Raw genomic sequence first — 19,628 nt, forward strand, 5'->3', positions numbered from 1 at the left:
CATTTTACAGAAGAGGAAACTGAGGCTCAGAGTGGGGAAAGGACTTGCCTTATGGGGCCCCTTTTAGCTTTGATCACCAGAGACTCCACTAACCTATTGTTGGAGGGGAGACAGTGATGGCTTAGTGAGAACTCCAGCGTGAATGAGTCCTGGACCCATCATTCAGAGACAAAGCATAAACATAGTAACAATGACAACAATGATAGTGATAGAACTGTTAATTGTTGATATTTACTGAGAATCCTTTCTCTCCCAGGCATGATTTAAGTGCTTTCCATGGATTCTTCTATTTAATTCTTATGACTCTACATGTAGGTTATACCCATTTTACAGATGAGTAAATAGAGGGTCAAAGAAGTAAGTTACCTCACATCATGAACTTGGGAAGGGGAGGAGCCCAATTTCAGACCCAGGAGTTCTGTTTTTAAAGGTTTCACCTTTCTTCTTTATGCCACATCATTTTGCATGGTCTATGGGTCATCAATCAATAGAATTAGTAATCATAGCTTTCTGTGTGGTTGTTGCATTGATGAGATTAAGTGCTCAGCACAGGGTCAGGCCTGTGGTGAGTACTGAGGAAATCCTGGCTATTATTGGGCTTTCCTTGGGCCACAGGAAACAGCTTCAAAGGGGAAAGTTGGATAAGTTAAGTGTCCCCTGCTCAGCCTGCTTAGCAAGGGCATGTGAATGTGGAAAGAGCATTGGCAGTGCCAGCAAGGTCTGGTTTTTGTCCTGGATTCTGCCTCACTAGTTGTGTGATCTCAGACCAGTCACTCATGGACCTGCTGCTGGTATCACCCCTGTGCCTTTGCTCCTGTGGTTGCCCATGTGACACCTTTCAGCTGAGGTTTACCTGATGGTTCTGGTCCTCAACCTGGATCACCTGCTCTGGGGACACTCCCAAGCAACTTCACATCTAATGTCTCATTTCATCCTTAAAATGACCAGATGCGAGAAGAGCCACTCCATTTTACAGATTAGGAAACCAAGGCTCAGAGAGGTGACATCTTCTGCTTAAGATCACACAGCCAGGCTGAAACCATCTTTGAAGGTCTGGACTCTTGTTCTTTCTACAATTTTCCACTACCTCAAAGATTCCTCATCAGATTTTGACCTCTGACTTCTTGAACAAAATACTTCAGGAGACCCTCCCCTCCCTTCCCTTCCTCTTATAAATTCCAATGCATGTTGGTGTATTCAAAGTTCTGAGAAGTCCTTCAAGAAAGCAACTCATTTTGCTGGGTTTAATCAGATGTTGCCCCAACTGATTTGCCCATAGAGGCTTCTTTTCCCCCAGAACAACTGCTCGTATCCCCAAAATGTTGGAGTGGCCTACATATTTGTTGTCTTCTCAGCTGTTAGAGTATGGGCAGTGAATCATGTTGGATTATGAATAACTCAGCAGAAATTTATAGGCGGCTCATTGGCCAGGCCTTACAGGGAGCACTAACTGTGCAGATGAACAAAGCCCCTGGTACACATGGGCAACTTTCTTCAAAGCCAGGCAGGTGGACAAATAGGTCCAGATTTGTGGGCTGCATGGCACCTGGGGGCAGCAGGACCAGACAGGGTCTATAAGAAGCAAGAAAGGACTTGATATTCTGGCTTGCAAGAATAAGAAGGTCACGTTTTCCATGGTCCCAGCAATAGAAATTTGCCCTGTGCAGAACGTCACAGCTTCTTGAGTTGGGTTTGCTCCTGGTTTTTCTTTTTCTGATCTATTTGTCATTTTTAAGGGTGGAAATATCAGAGTACGACCATAATGGAGTTGACATTTATTGAGCAGATTCCGCGCTAAGCATTCTGCACAGATAACCTCATTGACTCTTCAGCAGAACTCGATGGGGTGCAGTCTGTTCATCACTCCCATTTTACAGAAGAGGAGACTGAGGCTCAAAGAGTTGACATGACTTCCCCAGCATCACATGGTGTTAAGTGGTGGAGGTGGGATTTGAACCCAGGCAGTCTGTCTCTAGAATGTTGCCTTTTCTTGTAGCAGCTACAGCCTTTCAGACTTCTTTTCCCTTCAGGCAGCCTCCTTCTTCACAGGCCTCAGAATTGTAAACCTGTGTGTGAGGAAATGTGAACCAGATGTACCAGCTTCATAAATAAGTCACATAATGTTGAGTAATTTAGCAACAGCACAGCTATTGTTGGAAGGAGAAGTAACTTGGCTATTAATAAATGCAGGAGGCCACAGTAATTGATAGCAATTGAATTCATGGTGTGTGGGGGAAAACAGCTATGTTATTTTTTCTTCTCTCTCTCTCCTTTTTCTGTGTTGCACATAAAGGGAAAAAACTGCCTCTGCAGGTGGATTTGAGCATCTCAGAAACTATAGTTCCATTACTTTCCCTTCCTCTCTCCTTCCCTTCCCCCTTTCTTTCTCTCATTTCTCTTTTGTTCTCTTTATTCAAATCAAGCCTGCCTCTTGCCAGAGAAGTGACCTTGGGTAAGTGACTCAGGTGAGGCCCAGGGTCACCTAGTTAGGTGAGGGCTCTTTCAGCTAAACCAGTATTTCCTAAACTAGTGTCGGATGGAACATCAGACCTGCAAGAGACTCTATAAATCCATTCTGAGGCCAAATAAATCTGAACAGAACTTCCCCTTTTCGGAGATTTGCAAGATATACTTTAAAGGCTCTGAGAAGTCCTGCAGTTAAGAAACTTATTTAACCAAGCATCCACCAAATTGATACAATACACAATTCAGTTTTCCTAGTGATACTAGTGAACATCCCATGGGACAACCACTATGAGGAACACCTTTGGGAAGCTCTGACCCTCAACTATCTGGCTGCCCTGCTCTGTTCCACATCCCTTCTACAATCCAGACAGTTATTGACTCAGCCCTGCCAAGCACATGGCTGGAGCCATGCCTCACCCTAGACATGCAACTGGCTTCTGAGGAATAGACAAAAAGCCAGAGAAGGAACAGTGTGCTAAGACGTTGGCTCCTTTTTAGAGAAACTTCCCTTGGTCTTCATCATTGAAGGGGAAACCAAACCAAATCTTGCTAAGGTGGTCATGCTTGGTACCTGCAGCCTTTGAGACTCTCTCTTAGCCTTAGCATCCTAGTGAGGGAGCAGATGCTGATACAATGGTTCAAGGGCAAGGTGTTTATGTCGGAAGTGATCCCAGGAGGCACCACGGAGGGAGTGAGGAAGGGAAATGAGGAAGGAAGGCAGGAACCTTGAGTCCACTTTCCATGAGATCCTTTCTTTCACTAGCAACCAGAAGAATGGCTGGCAACCAAATGCCCACACCAGAAATGGTCTTTGTACTTACTTTTGGGATCATTCTGGACACAGCCTGATTGCCTCCTGGTGGGTGGAGAGAAAAGCACCTGGACAGAGTGTGTGGTTCCCTCTAGAGTGGTCAGGGGTAGGGAAAAATTCGGAGCCTTCCCTCCCTCAAGGAGTTCCATCTGATGGGGCAGTTCTGATCTTTCTCTTTCTTCCATTTCTTTCTTTGCCTCTCTCTGCTTCTCTCACTTTTGTTTTACCTTTTACTCGATCTTTTCCTGCTGAAACTTCTCTCTGATGTAGAAGGAGTCTCTAAGAGCTGAAGGTCAGATGGCTGATTCCTTGGGGGAAAGAAGAGCTCACAGGTTCTCTTTTCCAAATCCTGGAGGATAGGGGTAGGAAAGTAGGCAGGGCTGGCCATCCATTAGAAATGTTCATTCATTCCTTGATTCATTCCTTCATTTAATTGCTCACTTTACAAATGTTTACTGAGCCTTCCTGATATCAGCTCTATCCCAGGAGCCAGGGATCAAGCAGTGAGCATACAGGCCTCTGCTCTTACAACAGGGTAGGAAGGTAAAATAGCAGGGCAGCTACTGCGCAGGGTCTGAGGTCAGCCACAAGAATGTGGGAATCCCAGCTCTGCCACTTCCTGTACCACTCAGGACAAGAAACTTGAAATTACTGAGTCTGTTTTATATCTGTGCAGAGGGTTTTAGTGAGCATACATGAGATGAAGCATGTGAAGAATTTAGGGAGTGCCCGGAACATAGTACGTGCTCAATGCATGATGGCTATTCTTCTTAGTTAAATGGTGGCTTTGTGGGAGGAGGGAACCAGCCATGGACAAGAACATCCCCCCTCCCTTAGACATTGGAATCCCCAACCTGGCAGTGTTCTAAGAATTTCTATGATGTTCCTGGCTTTGGGGTGGGTTGGTAGCAGGTGCTGAGACAACAGGCGCCTACCTTTCAGTGGAAGAGAAGCAACCTCAGTCAGCTCAGAATCCCTGGGGTGTGATCCACACCTGAAGTGTACCAATTCGTTATTATTCCACATGGCCTGTTCATGAAGCTACGGATAGACAAATCTGCAGGTGGAGTCCATGCAGCCACCAGACAGGGCAATCCTTTTTGGGGTGAAGGGTGCCCTTCTTGGTTTCACAGGTGGAGAAGGGAGTTGAAATTTGTTTAGCACTTTCTCAGGGCCAGGCATTTTGTTGGGTATCTCATGTAATTATCTCACCCAGTCTTATGAAGAGGTGTTGGGGGTTTTATGACTCCATATCACAGGTGAGAAAACTGAGTTTCAAAAAGGCTGTGCAACTGGCTGAAAGACTGACAGCTGAGAATGTCAGAAATGGGAATTGGATCCAGATCCCATTTGGTCTAACACCAATGTTCTGGCTCAGTTCCCTTTCTCTCTGCCTCAGGTGTCACCTCAGGGTTCTTGACCTCCTTTGGGGAAGTCTTTGGCCACCATCCACATCTGCGGAAAGATAGAGGGATCCGTGGGGTGAGATTTTGTGGGTGGGCTAGTCTTCGGGAAGCTGGAAGCTTTCCTGACAAAGCACTCTGTGTTCCCACCTTGATTTCGCCAGCAGGATGCATTTCAGCCGCACCTGGAAATATCCCTCTTAAGTCCGGCAGGATTTAGAGAGCCCAGCCAGAGTCCATTCATCACTCCTCTTTTCAGAAATAGCAATTGCCATTTCCCTTCACGACATTCCAGGTCATTGAGATCAGGAAGGTCACTGCAGGTGGAGTGTGGAAGACTATTTCAGAGAGCAGCAGTAGAGAGTGGGGGGACCAGAGAGAGACAGGACATGCCCATCTAGAAAGTTATCTCCTAGTTAGTTCACTTTCAATCCCCAGCACAGAAAAGAGAATGTCTAGTTCAGTGCTAATAGCCTTTAACACCTCTCTCTATTATTTCCTAATCTCCCTTTTTAACAAAGAGAAATCAGACTTCAGGCTCACAGGTAACGGTGTCTAATTAGAATCTAATGACATTTTTGTGCCTATATTGTATTTATTGCTACTTTCTATTTGTGACGGGTGATAATGAATTCTTGTTTAAGATAGTGAGATAGCATTTCCTTTTACAATGTATTTACAGAAGTGAAAAAGATAAGTGAGTCCATTTAAAAGAAGCGTTGCAAGGACATGGCAAATTTTCTAAAGATAGTATTTGAAGGACTGATTTTGGTGAAAAAGTAGTTCTTCCACTTAGTAGCAGTCTGTTTTCTGGTGACTTTTCTGAGTCAGTTTTCTCTTATATGAAATGGGAATGATCATGGTGTTTTCCAGGACTTTTGTGAATATTTAATCGCAATAATAATAAGAAGAAATAATTATAACTAACATGTAGTGAGCTTTTTCTACGTGTCACACCCAGAACTCTAGAATAGACTCTCTGACTCCAAAAGCCATGAGTTGAACAAAGATGTCATGTTGAATAAAATGGGTCAATAAATGGTAACTATTATATCACACCATCACCATCACCATCACCATCATCACCACATCACCATCATCATCACCATTATCATCTTCATCATCATTTTTGAAAGGGCCAGGACTTTTTAAAAATAGAAATGTCAGCTCTCTGAGTGTCTCATTCATCACCTGTAAACTAGGAATAATCTATAAAAAGAGGGCAATAAAATAGTGCTCTGTGAGGACCAGTGCTAAGTAACTGGCACATAGGAGGACCTCAGTAAGAAGTGGCTATTTGTGATACCCTCAGTGACTAGGGCCAGAGTTCCTCCTCCTTGGGTAGTGTAGAATCCCCAGATAAAGTCCTTTTCCAAATTTTCAGTTTTTCCATAAACCAGACTGATGCTTCAAGATGTCTGCTTGAAGAATTAGGCCCTCACAACCTCTTTCTAGTGGACTGAAAAATCTCTGTTGGCAGCTGTGATTCTTATTTTAAAGAAGAAAACACATTTAGAGGATGATAAGTGATGGGAGAACATTTTTTAAGGATAGCATTGCTATTTATTTTAATACATTATTTATTTTTATTTGGATTACAAAATTAGTACATGACCATGGTAGAAAATTTGGAAAATATAAAATCCCCTTACGCAGCTGTGACTATTAATATTTGGCTCAATTTCCCTTTTTACTTTTTACAGCAGTTTAGAATGATGTACACTGTTGACATCATATTATGGCATGGTTTTCTAGCCTACTTTTCTCTTACCATTTAACCATAAGCATTGTCCATGTTTTTTGTTTGTTTGTTTGTTTTGTTTTGTTTCTTTTTTCATGACTGGTAAGGGGATCGCAACCCTCAGTATGGTGTTGTCCACACTGCGCTCAACCAGTGAGTGCACTGGCCATCCCTATATAGGATCCGAACCCGCGGCCGCGGCACTACCAGCACCGCACTCTCCCGAGTGAGCCACGGGGCCGGCCCAGCATTGTCCATGTTGTACGAAGTCTCTGTTGCTAATTTTAAATGGCCTCAATAGTCCAAAGAGTGGCTCCCCATGGATCCTTCGACCCTATCTGGTATGCACCCCTCTGTTACATGTCAGCCACACTGGCCTTCATGGAATTTCTCTAACACCCCATGCTCATTTCTGCCTCAGGGCCTTTGCACTGGCTCCTCCTTCTACCTCTAAAGTGCTTCCCTGGTTCCTTATGTGGCCAGCTCCTTCTCACCTTCCATAGCTCAGTTCAAATATCACGTCTTCAGAGAGAGCTCCCTCTGACTACTATAGTTATATAACAACTCCCTTAGTCTCTCTTTATCTCATCACACTATTTTAGTTTTTCCTTAGGGTGGGGGAAAGCTTTATAATTTTATCACTTGAAACGATTTTATTTATCGATTTGTTAACTTATTTATTGTCTCATTCTCTCAATAGACTATAAGCTCCACAAGGACAGGAATCTTGTCTGTCTTGCTCATCGCTGATTTCCTAGTGGCTAACACAGTGCCTGTCATGTAGTAGGAGGTCAATAAATACGTATTGAATAAACAGATGGGTGGTTAAATGGTTGGATATGTGACTGGTAGGAGGCTGGGTGGGAAGTTGAATGAGGAAGTAGGTAGGTCTCAGGGGACAGTGGATGAGTGAATGGATAATAATGGATAGTGGGTGAATAAATCCTACTTTTACTCACCATTCCCCAGTTCCACATTCAGAGTGCTCCCCCATGATACTTTTAATTGCTTTGAAAAAAGGGAGTACTGTAAATGGTGAGGAAATAAGGTAAGCTTATCTCTTGGGAAACCTGACCCCTACTCAGGGGCTATCCCCTAAAGGCCCAGGCCCGGGTGGCTGTTCAGGCTCCCTACTGAGCGAGGGTGGCCTGGAGGTTGGGAGGGTGCTGAGATTCTCCAAGGTCCTCTTGCATGTCCACCCACCTGTGCTCAGGACCTTTCCACCACACGTCTGCTTTGTCCCTTACGCAGTGGGCCGGAAGCAGTTCATGCGATTTGAGTGGGCAAACCACGCAGCTGAAGCCCTGGGCTGTGAGTACGAGGAGCTGAACACCGCCACCTTCAAGCACCACCTGCGGCAGATCATCGAGCAAGTGACGTCCAGGCCCAGTCGACGGGGCTTTGAGGATGAGGAGACCAGCTCAGGTATTGCACTGCTGCTCTCTGGGTGGGCTGGGTCCCCCTCTGTGCCAGCCCTGGGGGATATGCTGGTATTCCTTCACTTATTCATGAGGGATTTATTGAAGGCCTACTGTGTGCAGGTCTGTGTGAGGTGCAGGAGAAGACAGCCTGGGCAGAAATGGATGTGGTTCCTGCCCACATGGTGCTTTCAGCCAATAGGCATGAATGATGCTGACACCTGCGTTGGGCAGAGGGAACACCCTGGGCAGTGCCAAGGGACCAGTGCATTTCCATTGGATCTCACATTTGTTAAGCCCCTACTATGCAGGGGAAGAATGATCTTTATGTTTGACGAACGGAAATACGGCTGGAGCTGAGTGGTAGGATAGTGGGAAATGAGGGTTTTTATTCTCATACCCTTGAGAAGCCATTCCGTGGCGTAAGCAGGGGAAGGATACGATTTCACTTATTCTTTATGAAGCTCAGCCTGGGTGAAGGCTGTGGAATGAGCGGGAGAAGAGAGACCCATTGGGAACTTATAAAAGTCACCAGGTGAGAGGTGACGGTGGTTGGATTAGGGAAGTGGTGATAGGGAGGGGCAAGGTGGACAGATTCAGGGCCTATTTTATGAGTTGAGGTGATAGAGTGGGCCGTAAGGGCAAGAGAGGGACCAAGGATGGCTTTCTGGAATGTTGACCTGCGCAGCTGGAGGAATGAATGTGCTTTTAACTGATGTGGGGGAAAAGCAGGACGACTTGTACTGTGCCTGCAAGGGTGGAATCTGCTTAGTCCCAAGTCTGCAGTTTCTGCTAGCCAGAAGCTTTGATTGCAGAAGATGAGGGTAAAGGGACACTTTGAAGCTCCAGGGGTTTTTGAAGACTCTCTGAGTAGCTCTCCTTGAGACAATAATGTTTGGGATTAGTGAGTAGGACTGTCTCAAGCTGTAGTTTTGATGGCCAGTCTCCTGGAGATTCCTTGGATCCTTGGAGCTGCTTCCATCTTCCAGGAACTTCAGCTTGATGACTGATGTCACTAGTACCTCACTGGCCTTTTATGTTTCCTTCTAGGTCTGTGCTCTGATGAGAGCTGTGGTCTGCTTAAAGGTTACCTCTCCTCTTTGACACACACACTTGCACAGACACATGCACCTATGGTACTACACATATGCACACTCACACATGCATAGCATACTTGTGCGTGTGCACACATGTATACAAACACATGCACACAGCACACATGTGCACAGATACATGCCACACACATGCATGTGGGCACATGACACACATGCCCAGACATACACCACACATGTGTGTGCACCCACAGGCACATGTGTAGACATATGCACACACATACTACACACATGCACAGACATGCATAGCACACTTGTGTTCGTACAAACATGTGCACAAACTCATGCACACAGCACATATGTGCACGGAAACACAACACATATTCATGTGCACACACATCAAACATATCCACAGGCACACACCACACAATCACACACGTGCACACACACAAACACCACACAATACACATGGACATGCACACCACACACATGCACAGGCACACGCAGACACCATATGGGAGCACAGACATATACACACACACACCCTTGTGAGTCTGAGTCAACGTCTCAGGCTGAGGTCCCAAGGGTAGACACTAAGCAGGCAGGGGACCGGCAGGCTTGAGAGAGATACTGGGAGGCTGCAGGTTGCCTAGCAACAGCCCAGGTTGGGGGTGGAGTTAAAGGAGGGATGGGAAATGCTTTGGGGGCTGCAGTGGGCTGCCTCTAATGTACATGCAGAACTATTTCTCCAGGCTCTAGTGTGTGCAGATTTGGAAATTCTGTTTCCAATTCCACGCATGGAATCAAACTTAAGGGTGAGGATTTAGACCTGACTCCCCATGCTCCTCACCCCACTTTGTTCAATGCAAGGCTGGCTATTTTAATGAGGTGCACACATACACATGTGTGCATGTGTGTGGGTGTGCGTGCACATTTAAACAAGATTGAGACCACAATTGTGATTTAGTTTCGTAAGCTTTTTTATTCCTGCGCCCATTATAGGTAGACACTTTTCCAACCTCATTCACTATTCTTCTATACCTGACTTCAAGCGTTTCTTTGTACGGATGGACTGTAAATTATCTAACCCATTTGCTATTGTTGGACATTTAAGTCCTTTCAAAAAAGTGATTTTGCCAACTTAACAATCGGATTTATGTACCTGGAAATCTTTGTTTCACTGTATTTTTCATTAGAATGAAAGCCTAGGGGAGAAATGATTAAGTCCTAGTATATGAACATTTTATGGCTTCTGATATGAAATTGGCAAATTTCCTTCCAGAAAAAGGGAATGACAAACACTTACTGACTGCCTACTAAGTGCCAGGCACTGGAGATTTAAAGGCCAGCCCCCAGAGACTTTCCCCATTTTCAGGGCACTCCCAAGCTCATGGGGGAGACACAGGTTAATAAAATCACCACATGAGTAAAGATTATGCTATGGTAAGTGCTATAAAAGCAGGGCGAAGCTGGGAAATGGCCTAAAGGTGGTGGGGGTAGTCAAGGAAGGCTTCCCTGAGGAGGTGATATTAAGCTGAATCCTGAGGAATGAGCAAGAGAGTGGTACTTTGGAGGGGTGGTTACGGAGATCCTGCAGGTCCTGGTAAGACATTTGGACTTTGTCCTACGAACGTGGGTACATCATTTCAGCAGCAGGATATGGTAGGTGACAGGAGATTTTCTAAGTTGAGTGACCCCCTGCTGTTCTGTAGTGATGTCCTTGGCCCTGGGCAAGGTCCTAACCATGGGATGCTGAGCCTTTTCTCTCTTCCAGCTCCAGGACTCAAGATGACGGGTGTGGAGTGTGTGGAGGGAATGGCTTCGGGCCTGTACCAAGAGCTCTTTGCGGCCGTGGTCTCCCTTATCAACAGGTAACAGGGGCCTTTTCTCAGGCACAAAGCAGCCTCTTGCAGATACACAAACAAGCTCAAATACAAAGCAGTTTAGCAGAACGATACCACTTGAGCTGACAAGAAGGTTTTTAACATGGACAATTCTGGGTTTAAAGTCTTGCTTGGCCACCCACTGGCTGTATGACTTTGGCAAATCATTTCACCTCTCTGTCCTCCCTTTCCGCATCTGTAAAATAACTCTTCCTAATAGTGATTGTAAGAATACTAATAATAAGGCTAATGACTTTTGGGTGCCTACTACAGGCCAGGAACTGCACTAATTGTCCAATTCGCCTTGTATCATATTTTATACTCACATCGCCCATGGTTCAGATGAGAAAACTGAGTCACAGAGGGGTGGAGCTGAGAGGCACACACAACGCTGCACTCTCATCTTGTACCTTCAAGTTTCCCTGAACGATCCAGCACAATGCTCTCATCCATTTATTTTTCTAAATTTTCCTACTGGGAATGGGAGCAACCGTGGTGGAATCTCAGAGTGAGCCAGAAGTGTCTCTGACGTGCGCCTGTAGGGCTGCGGCTACTTGGAGCCTCTGTTTTCCATCATCACCAACAACGCTCTGAGCTCCTCCTTGGAAACACTGTAAGCAGATCCAGAAGAGAGGCAAGGCTTCCCTCCCTCCTCCGTGAGAGCAGGAAGCATGATCAGGATTCTGAAATCCTGTTGAAAGGATGAGGCTGGTGCGTAGCAGCAGAGCGGCCGGCAATCTCCAAGTCGTTCCGGACGTACAGTCAACTCCCTCTATTGCTGCTGGAGTAGTTACCGTCTGAGACACAGACACATGATCTAGAAAGCAGGGGGATCATGCACGCTTCGAGGAGGGAGTTCTGGGAGTGGAAATGAACTGCTGGCAGAGCAGCTGCCTCAGCCTGCAAAGCTGCTTCAGGGTTTGGGTTCTTGGAGCCCACATCTGTAAAATAGGTGTACTGACGATAACAGCCACTACCACCACTTATGAGCACCTAGTAGGCACCTGGCTTCCCAAGAACCAACCGACTTAATCTTCATGCGTGTCTATGTGGTGGCTGCTTTTACGGACCCCATTTTACAGATGTCAAACATCAGCAAGTAATGGAGCACCCAGATTTAAACTGAAGGCCCTCCAAAGTTGATAGCTGATCATGAAAACAGTAATAATAGCAGATAACATTTACCGAGAACTAACCACACTACAAACTTCACATTCACAGCATGTGCAGTTCTCCTAACCGCCCTTGGAGCTGATCTCTATCATTAACCCTCTCATGGCGGAGGTGGCTGAGGCTCAGGGAGGTTGGATAACACTCCCAAAACACACAGCTTCTCCATTGCAGAGTGAGGGTGGAAATCCATGTGTAACTGGCTCCAAAGTCTCTTAACTCTTGAATTTTGTTGTGAATAATCCCTCCTCTGTCTACCCCGCCACATTCACCAAGAGGATCCAAGGAGTTGATCCTTGTAAACTGATGCACTAAGCAGAAGTGTTCTTCTATTACAATGTGTCACTGGGGAAAGAAAAGTAGGCTCTTGTCTCAGCTTTGTAGCTAACTTGCTGGATGACCTTAAGCTAGTCATTTCTCCACTCTGGCCCAGGTGGAGAAGTCACATTTCCTGAAAGCTTGCTGTGTTCATGCACTGTGGGAGGCACTTCCTGCACTTTAACTCCCTTAGTCCTTATTGTAGCCATTGGGATCAGCCTACTCACCCCATCATCATGTAACAGTTGGGGAAACTCAGCTCAGAGAGGTTAAGTAACTTTCCCAGGGTCACACAGCCTGTAAGTGGTGAGCTTGGTTCTGAAACCAGATCTGCTGGATGTCCAAAGGCACCCAGCATACTGCCTCCATTTCTCCATTTCTGTGATGGGACCATGGGAGGCTTGGACCAGCGGGCTCTCAGATTCCATGTCATCTTGGGGCCTCTCCCTTCTCTCCCTAGATCCTTCTCCTCCCACCATCTCTCCATGGCTTCCATCATGGTGGTAGACTCTCCAGGCTTTCAGAACCCCCGGCACCAGGGCAAGGACCAGGCAGCCACTTTCGAGGAGCTGTGCCACAATTACACCCACGAGCGCCTGCAGCTGCTTTTCTACCAGCGGACCTTCGTCTCCACGCTGGAGCGATACCGAGAGGTATGACTGGGTCGGAGCGGGGCCTTCACCAAGGCTCAGCAGAGGGAGTGAGGTCAGGCAGGGAGCAGTGGGATTTCCGTCCTCCAGTAGCCTTCAGCTTTACCCTGCTTGGTTCACCATGGAACAAAGCCCTCACTGCTGTTCTCTCTCTGCAGCCCAGTCTCCGTCCCCTGCCTCCTGTACCCCACAGTCCAGACACACCAGGGAACGTGGATTTCCCTGGGCCCTGCTCCCACAGCTGTCCTTTCTTTGGGATGATCTGTTTCTCCTCTCCCACTTCACCCAAGCTAAAGCCTTCTCCAAGCATTAGTCTGCAACTTCCCCAGAGTGGAAAGCCCTTTATGCTCTGTTGTTGGGTAGAAACAGTGGGTTACAAACTCCTTTGGAGAACAATGTGGCCATTTCTAACACCACTGAAGATGCATGTGCCCTCTAACCCAGCAATTCCTCTTCCACTAGGTGACCTAGAGAAACTCTGTGTGTATGAACCAGGAAACATGTACAGGCATGTTCCCGCATCCCTCTTCTCATTAAAAAGTGTTTAAATTGAAATATATCTTTGACATAGAAAATTGCATAAATCAGAAGTACGCAAATCAGTGAATTTGTCCAAATGAACATATTTTTGTATCGATCACCCAGATAAAAATGAAAACATTGCCAGTACCCCAGATACTCCATATCAACCACCCACTTCCTCCCTGAAGGTGACCATTTTGATTGTAGCAAGTGCTAATAGCAAAATATTAGACATGGTCATATTACTCATACCTAGGATAAAAGTTATTGGATTTATGGTCAATTCTTTAGTTGGAGCCCTTACAGCAATAAAAATAAAAGCATCAACATGGATAAATCTCAAACAAATGATGCTGATGACATCTGGTGTCTGAGCCTAGCTCTGTCACTTACTAACTGTGTAGCCCTAGGAAAGTCACTCTCCCTCTCTTATCCTCAATTTCTTCCCATGGAAAATAGAGATAATAATACTCCTGTATCACTTGCCATTTGCAACATAATAGACTACCTCCAAAATGTAGTGGCTTAAAAAAACACTTTGGTTATGCTCACAAGTCTCTGGATAGCTTGGGCAGCTTTTCTGGTGTTGGCTGGGTTAGCTCTTGGGCCCGTGTGGTTAGATGTAGGTTGGGGAGGTGGCTCTGATGATCTTGGCTGAGCTCTTTCCTGTGTCTGGGCTTCAGCTGGCCATGAGCTGATCTAGGCAGGCTTTAGAGGGAACGACCTTGTCTCTGCTGCTTGAATGTCTCTTCCCCCAAAAGGCTAGCTCAGGCTGTTCTCACAGTGCTGGCACGGTTCCAAGACAGTGAGTAGCAGCAGGACACCTTGAGGCCTAGATCTGGATCTAGTACAGGGTCACTCTACTGTATTCAACTGGTCACAGCAAGTCCAAGGCTGAGCCCTGAGTCAAGGGGTAGGAAAATAGGCCGTACTTCTTGATGGAGAAGCTGCGGTGTCACTCTGCAAAGAGTGTGGGTAAGGGAAGGGTGGAGACCTAGGGTTGTTTTTAAAATCACTTCTGACACCCTTCCTAAAAGGGCTGTTTTGAGTGTTTAATGAAGCAGGATAGCAAATGTTTAGTCTGTATTAGGCATTCAATATGTGGTAGCAGCTATCACATTTTTCCCTATAATATTTCACTTATTTTGCATAACCAAAGTAACAAGTTCTTTATTTTAAAAAAGAAAGTGCATATAAGTGTAAAGAAGCAGAAAATATAATTTTCTTTATTCCCACCACCCAGAGGCAACCACTGTTACTGCCCTCTGTATTTTATACCAGCCATTTCCATATACATTGTCTTCTCTACAGATTTCCTGTCTTTCTGTACATATATATGACTCTGTTGTCTGCTATTTTTCTCACATTTCCTCACTCCATTTACAAATTGTAGCAAATGTGCATTTCAGTGATTATGTCCAATTCTATCTCAACTCTCCTTTAGGCATCTGGGTGATTTCCAAGTTTGAGGGATTATGAGCAACGATGTGATGAACATCTTTGTGCACACAATTGTCTGGACATTTCTGGTTACTTTCAATGGCAGCTATTATTATTCACAGTTTATGCTTGTTCCCTTCAGCACCAGGTACTCAGCCCAGCACTTATTAGGTACTTAATAAATATTTTAAAAGTTTGTACCAAATTATCAGTTTCTGATAAAGCCCTGATGATTGCTGGTGATCCTGAGTGATAAACAATATCAGGATGTTAGTGGAACGTTGGTCTACAGCCTTTCTTTTCATACAGAGACTAAGAGGTGATGAGAACAAAACAAACCCAATTAAAAACTGGCAAATGACTTGAATGGCATTTTTCCAAAGAAGATATACAAATAGTCAGTAAACACATGAAAAGATGCTCTATGTCTCTAATCACCAGGGAAATGCAGATCAAACTCACATTAGATACCCCCTCACACCCATTAAGATGACTACTATCAAAACAAAACAAAGCAAACAACACAAAACAGCAGATGCTGACAAGGATGTGGAGAAACTGGAACTTCTGCTCACCATGGGCGCGAGTGTAAACCGGTGCAGCCGTGATGGGAAACCGTGTAGTGGTTCCTCAGAAAATTAAAAATAGAATTCCTACATGATCCAGCAATTCCAATTCTGGGTATACACCCAAAAGAATTAAAACAGGGTTTGGAAAAGAAATTTGTACACCTCCATTTATAGCAGAATTATTCACAACAGCTGAAAGGGGAAGGTAATCCAGTGTCCATCAGCGGACACACAGATAAACAAAATGTGGTATATAATACAATGGGATATTATTCAGTCTTAAGAAGGAAAGAAATTCTGACACATGCAGGCACTTTGAGGACATTGTACTAAGTGAAATAAGCCAGTCACAAAAGGGCAGATACTGTATGATTCCACTCATAGGAGGTACTTGGAGTAGTTAAATTCATAGAGACAGAAATCAAGACAGTATTTACGAGGGTTGTGCGTGGAGAAGTAGTTACCAGAATGGGGGGTCGTTTAATGGGTATAGAGTTTTGGTTTCCCAAGATGAAAAAGTTGTGGAGATGGATGCTGGTCATGGTTGCACACCAGTGTGAATGGGCCTAATACCACTGACCTATACGCTTAAAAATTGCTAAGGTACGTAAACTTTACGTTCTATTTATTTTACCATAATTTAAAAAAAAGGCTGAATGGTGATGAAAGTCCTCACTACTGTTTCCTCTTCCAGAAGTTTCTCACCCAATTCAGCTCCCTGAAGGAACTCACTTTTAAGTCCTCTGATTTTCCAGGAAGGTGTTCCTGTGCCCTTTGACCTCCCGGAGCCCTCCCCAGGGACCACTGTGGCTGTTGTGGATCAGAATCCCTCCCAGGTAACACAGGGCCCAGCAAACCAAGGTTTTCACATGCCACGTGGCTTTTCATTGAAATACCAGCAGGTTTGAGTCGTTAAGCTGTAGCTCTCCACGGTCTGCACCTAGAATCACTCCGGGATTGTAAGAACCACCGATGCCAGGGACCACACCCAGACTCTGTGTTGATGGGTTTGGGGGTGTGGCCTGGAAAACTGGCGGCTGAAGTGTCCTCAGGTGGAGATCCACTGCTCTCCTTTATGTCTGAGTCTACATCTTAGGATGGACTCACACCTGGAAGTCTGTGGTCTGAGCTGAGAGGAGTTCAGGGAATGGAGAATAGAGGACAATATTGGGTCCAGGCCCCTGTACTCCCTTGGGGGCAGACAGGCTTTAGTTTTGGGGAGGCCTAAGTCTCTACCTCACTCTCCCCATCCCTGGAAACCACTTTGCTGACCCCAGACCCTCACCTCTGCTCAACCTGATGCCAGAACTGACCATTGACCTTGATCATTTCACCTGACTTTTTTTCTCCTTCACATTTTGGTGTGAAAGTACTTAGGCTGTGGAACCTGGTCTGCCTGGGTGCTATCTTGGTGACCTTGAGCATGTCACTTCACCTCTCTGAACCTCAGTTTTCTTATCTTCAAAATGGGAATGATCCTTTCCCCTGGGTGGTTATGAACATCAATGAGATTTTGCACATAAAGCACCTGGCCTGGTGCTTGGCACATAGGAGGTGTCCAGCAGTTGCTGGCATTCCTCCTGCCATTTGACACTGCAGGCTGCCCTTCTCCTCATTCCCTGTCTCCCATGCACCAGGGGTGTTTTCAAGTCTTCTCTCAGCCCAAGTGTGCTGCGCCCGTCATTGTGAAACTCCCTTGTTAGTAAGCTCTGCTGGCCGTGTGCCATATCTGTGCTTCCTGTTGGCATCTCTCTGGCTCATTCTGCCTCTCCACCGAGCATCCTCACCTGTGCTTCTCTTTGGAGGGGATGGGCCTACAGGGGTTGACTCAGCAGTATGTGTCGGGAAGGGTGGTATAGTACCCAGGGCCACTGAGCTGTGGCTGCAAACGACTACCTTCTGAAGACAGGCCAGCTATCAATTTCAATCCCAATAAAGAAGGTCAAGATGAGGGCCCAGGAAACCTGGGATCCAGTTCCAGCTCTGCACCTATACATGTGACCCTGGACGTGTCACTTCCCCTCTCCGGGTCTCTGAATGGTGTGGACCAAGATTTCCCACTTAGGGTGACCAACTGTGTTGGTTTGCACAAGACATTACCAGTTTTAGCTCTGAAAGAATTGTGTCCCAGGCACAATGGGACTATTACATTTCCTCCATAACCACTTGGCTCTGTTTTTGGTTGTGTTGACTCCTTGTGGGCCCTCGGATAAGCCCTTTAAACTCCCCAGGACTCTCTCAGTTTCTTATATGCAAAATATAGGTTTGCCTAGATGGTCTCTGAAGCTTGTGGCTAGATTTAAAATTCTGTGTCTATGCTATTGAATCAAGTTCACCTTCTCCTTTGAAATGTTCTTTGAGTACTCATTTTTATTTTTTTCCCCTCAAGATTTTAGTTAAAAAAAAATACAAAGACTTCTAAGACGAAGTGATGATGGTATTAATCCTTTCATGTTTGCCTGTGCACAAATAGAACAGCTGCCTGTGCGTATCTAGAAATTTACAAAGGATTCCCCTTATTAAAGCCTCACTACAGCCCTCTGAGGAAAGTATTTCCAATCTCCATCTTACACAGGAGGAAACAAGGCTCCGAGAGGTGCAGTAAGTTGCCCAAGATCACACAGGAGGTGAATATACAGGCAGGATTCACACCCCTTGCAACCAATAGGTTGTTGCAGTTTTATGGCTTCAACACTGAGAGTCTAGAGGTGAATGGGAACATGGGTCCAAGCAGGCACATTCTGAGTCCTGATGCCTGGGACTCAGATATCCCCATTCCCATCAGTGGAAAGAGAAGCCCAGGACTGGCCTCGGTCAGGATCAGGGACCTTCAATGTATCCTGGGTTCCCACCAGGTTCGCTTATCAGCTGGAGGGGGAGCTGAAGATCCCAGAGGCCTTTTCTGGGTCTTGGATGAGGAAGTCCGGATAGAGGGCTCCAGTGACAGCAAGGTGCTTGAGCGTCTGTCTGCAGCCTTTGAGAAGAAAGGAGCTGGGGCTGAAGGTAAGGGAGCAAGGGTGTGGGGGTGGGGGCTGAGTCCTGCATGGGTGTTGGAATCTATCCTTGTCAGTTGTAGGAAAAGCCCTGATAAGACCTGCAGGGAGGCTCTGAGTGCAGAAATGTACATGCATATGCCTGTGTGTGCTTTTATTTTTTTATGCATTCATTCATTCACACATTCAACAAAGACATTAAGTAGCTCCTGTGTGCTGGGTACTGTTCTATATAGTAGTGAACCAGGCTGGTATTACCCATGTCTTCAGGGGGCAGAGACAGTGGACTAGCTCATAGGCAAGCATATATGTGTACAGTGATCCTGAGACTGCGCTCTGATGGTGCGCCCCAGGCAGATCTAATTTCCGCAGGAGCTGGAGGAGATACATGCAGATAAATCTAACAGAGAGCAGGGAGCACAGTGCAGGACAAGGTTGGAGATGCTGTCTGGACTCAGACCACAGAGGCCCTTGCGGACCATGCAAACACACTGCTCTTAACCCTAGAGCAATGTGAAGTTGTGAAGGATTCTAGGCAATGGGAGGTATGCTCATATTCCTGTTTGGTGAAGTTCACCGAGACTGCAGTGTGGAGACACAATAGGATGGTGGCCCACCAGGTGACAGGGGAGCTGGCCTGACCCAGGGAAATAGGCAGACTTTGGAGGTACTTCACAGGTAAAGTCCACAGCACTCGCTGATAGGTTGGATTAGTGGGAGAGGGAGGGGCAAGGGGAGAGCAAGACATCAAGCTGGAGCAATGAGACCAAGGGCCTTGGTCACATCCGTCAGCCACAGTTTAAGTCTGAGTAGCCCTACTTCCTCCTGTGTGACACTGAGCAAACCTCTCACAGTCTAAGTGGATGTGCTTGTAAAATGGGAAAGGGAGTCACCGCTGACCCCTCCTTCACCAGAATTTCCACCTCAATGATTGGGAGAGATAATGTGCATGCAGAGGTTTGTCATCTGCTGCAAAGTGTTGCAAATTTACCTATGAGGATGAGGATGTTGATGGCAATGAAAAATATTATTCCATCATTTAAGGTGTTGAGGGAATGCTGTATGTACTCCATGTAGGGCATCAGACCCAGAGCTTTATGCACACTGTCTAGTAGGATTCTGCCAGACATTTGCAGACAGATGTTCTTATCCCCAAGATGAGGAAACTGAGCTCCAGAGAGGTAGAGATGCT

At 45.9% G+C, this 19,628-nt stretch overlaps 1 protein-coding gene across 6 annotated transcripts in view; it reads left to right on the top strand.

Moving 5' to 3' along the window:
- Nucleotides 1-19,628, top strand: part of MYO18B (myosin XVIIIB) — a 280,263-nt gene that overhangs the window by 57,219 nt on the left and 203,416 nt on the right. For all 6 annotated transcript variants that reach the window (XM_063086857.1, XM_063086860.1, XM_063086861.1 and 3 more), the window contains exons 13-17: nt 7,673-7,846; nt 10,666-10,762; nt 12,723-12,915; nt 16,199-16,279; nt 18,299-18,446. In XM_063086857.1, the coding sequence (XP_062942927.1) occupies nt 7,673-7,846; nt 10,666-10,762; nt 12,723-12,915; nt 16,199-16,279; nt 18,299-18,446 (693 nt within the window). The remainder of the gene's footprint in view (nt 1-7,672; nt 7,847-10,665; nt 10,763-12,722; nt 12,916-16,198; nt 16,280-18,298; nt 18,447-19,628) is intronic.

Source organism: Cynocephalus volans, chromosome 2 (genome assembly GCF_027409185.1).
Source record: "Cynocephalus volans isolate mCynVol1 chromosome 2, mCynVol1.pri, whole genome shotgun sequence".
Taxonomy (NCBI): Eukaryota; Metazoa; Chordata; class Mammalia; order Dermoptera; family Cynocephalidae; genus Cynocephalus; species Cynocephalus volans.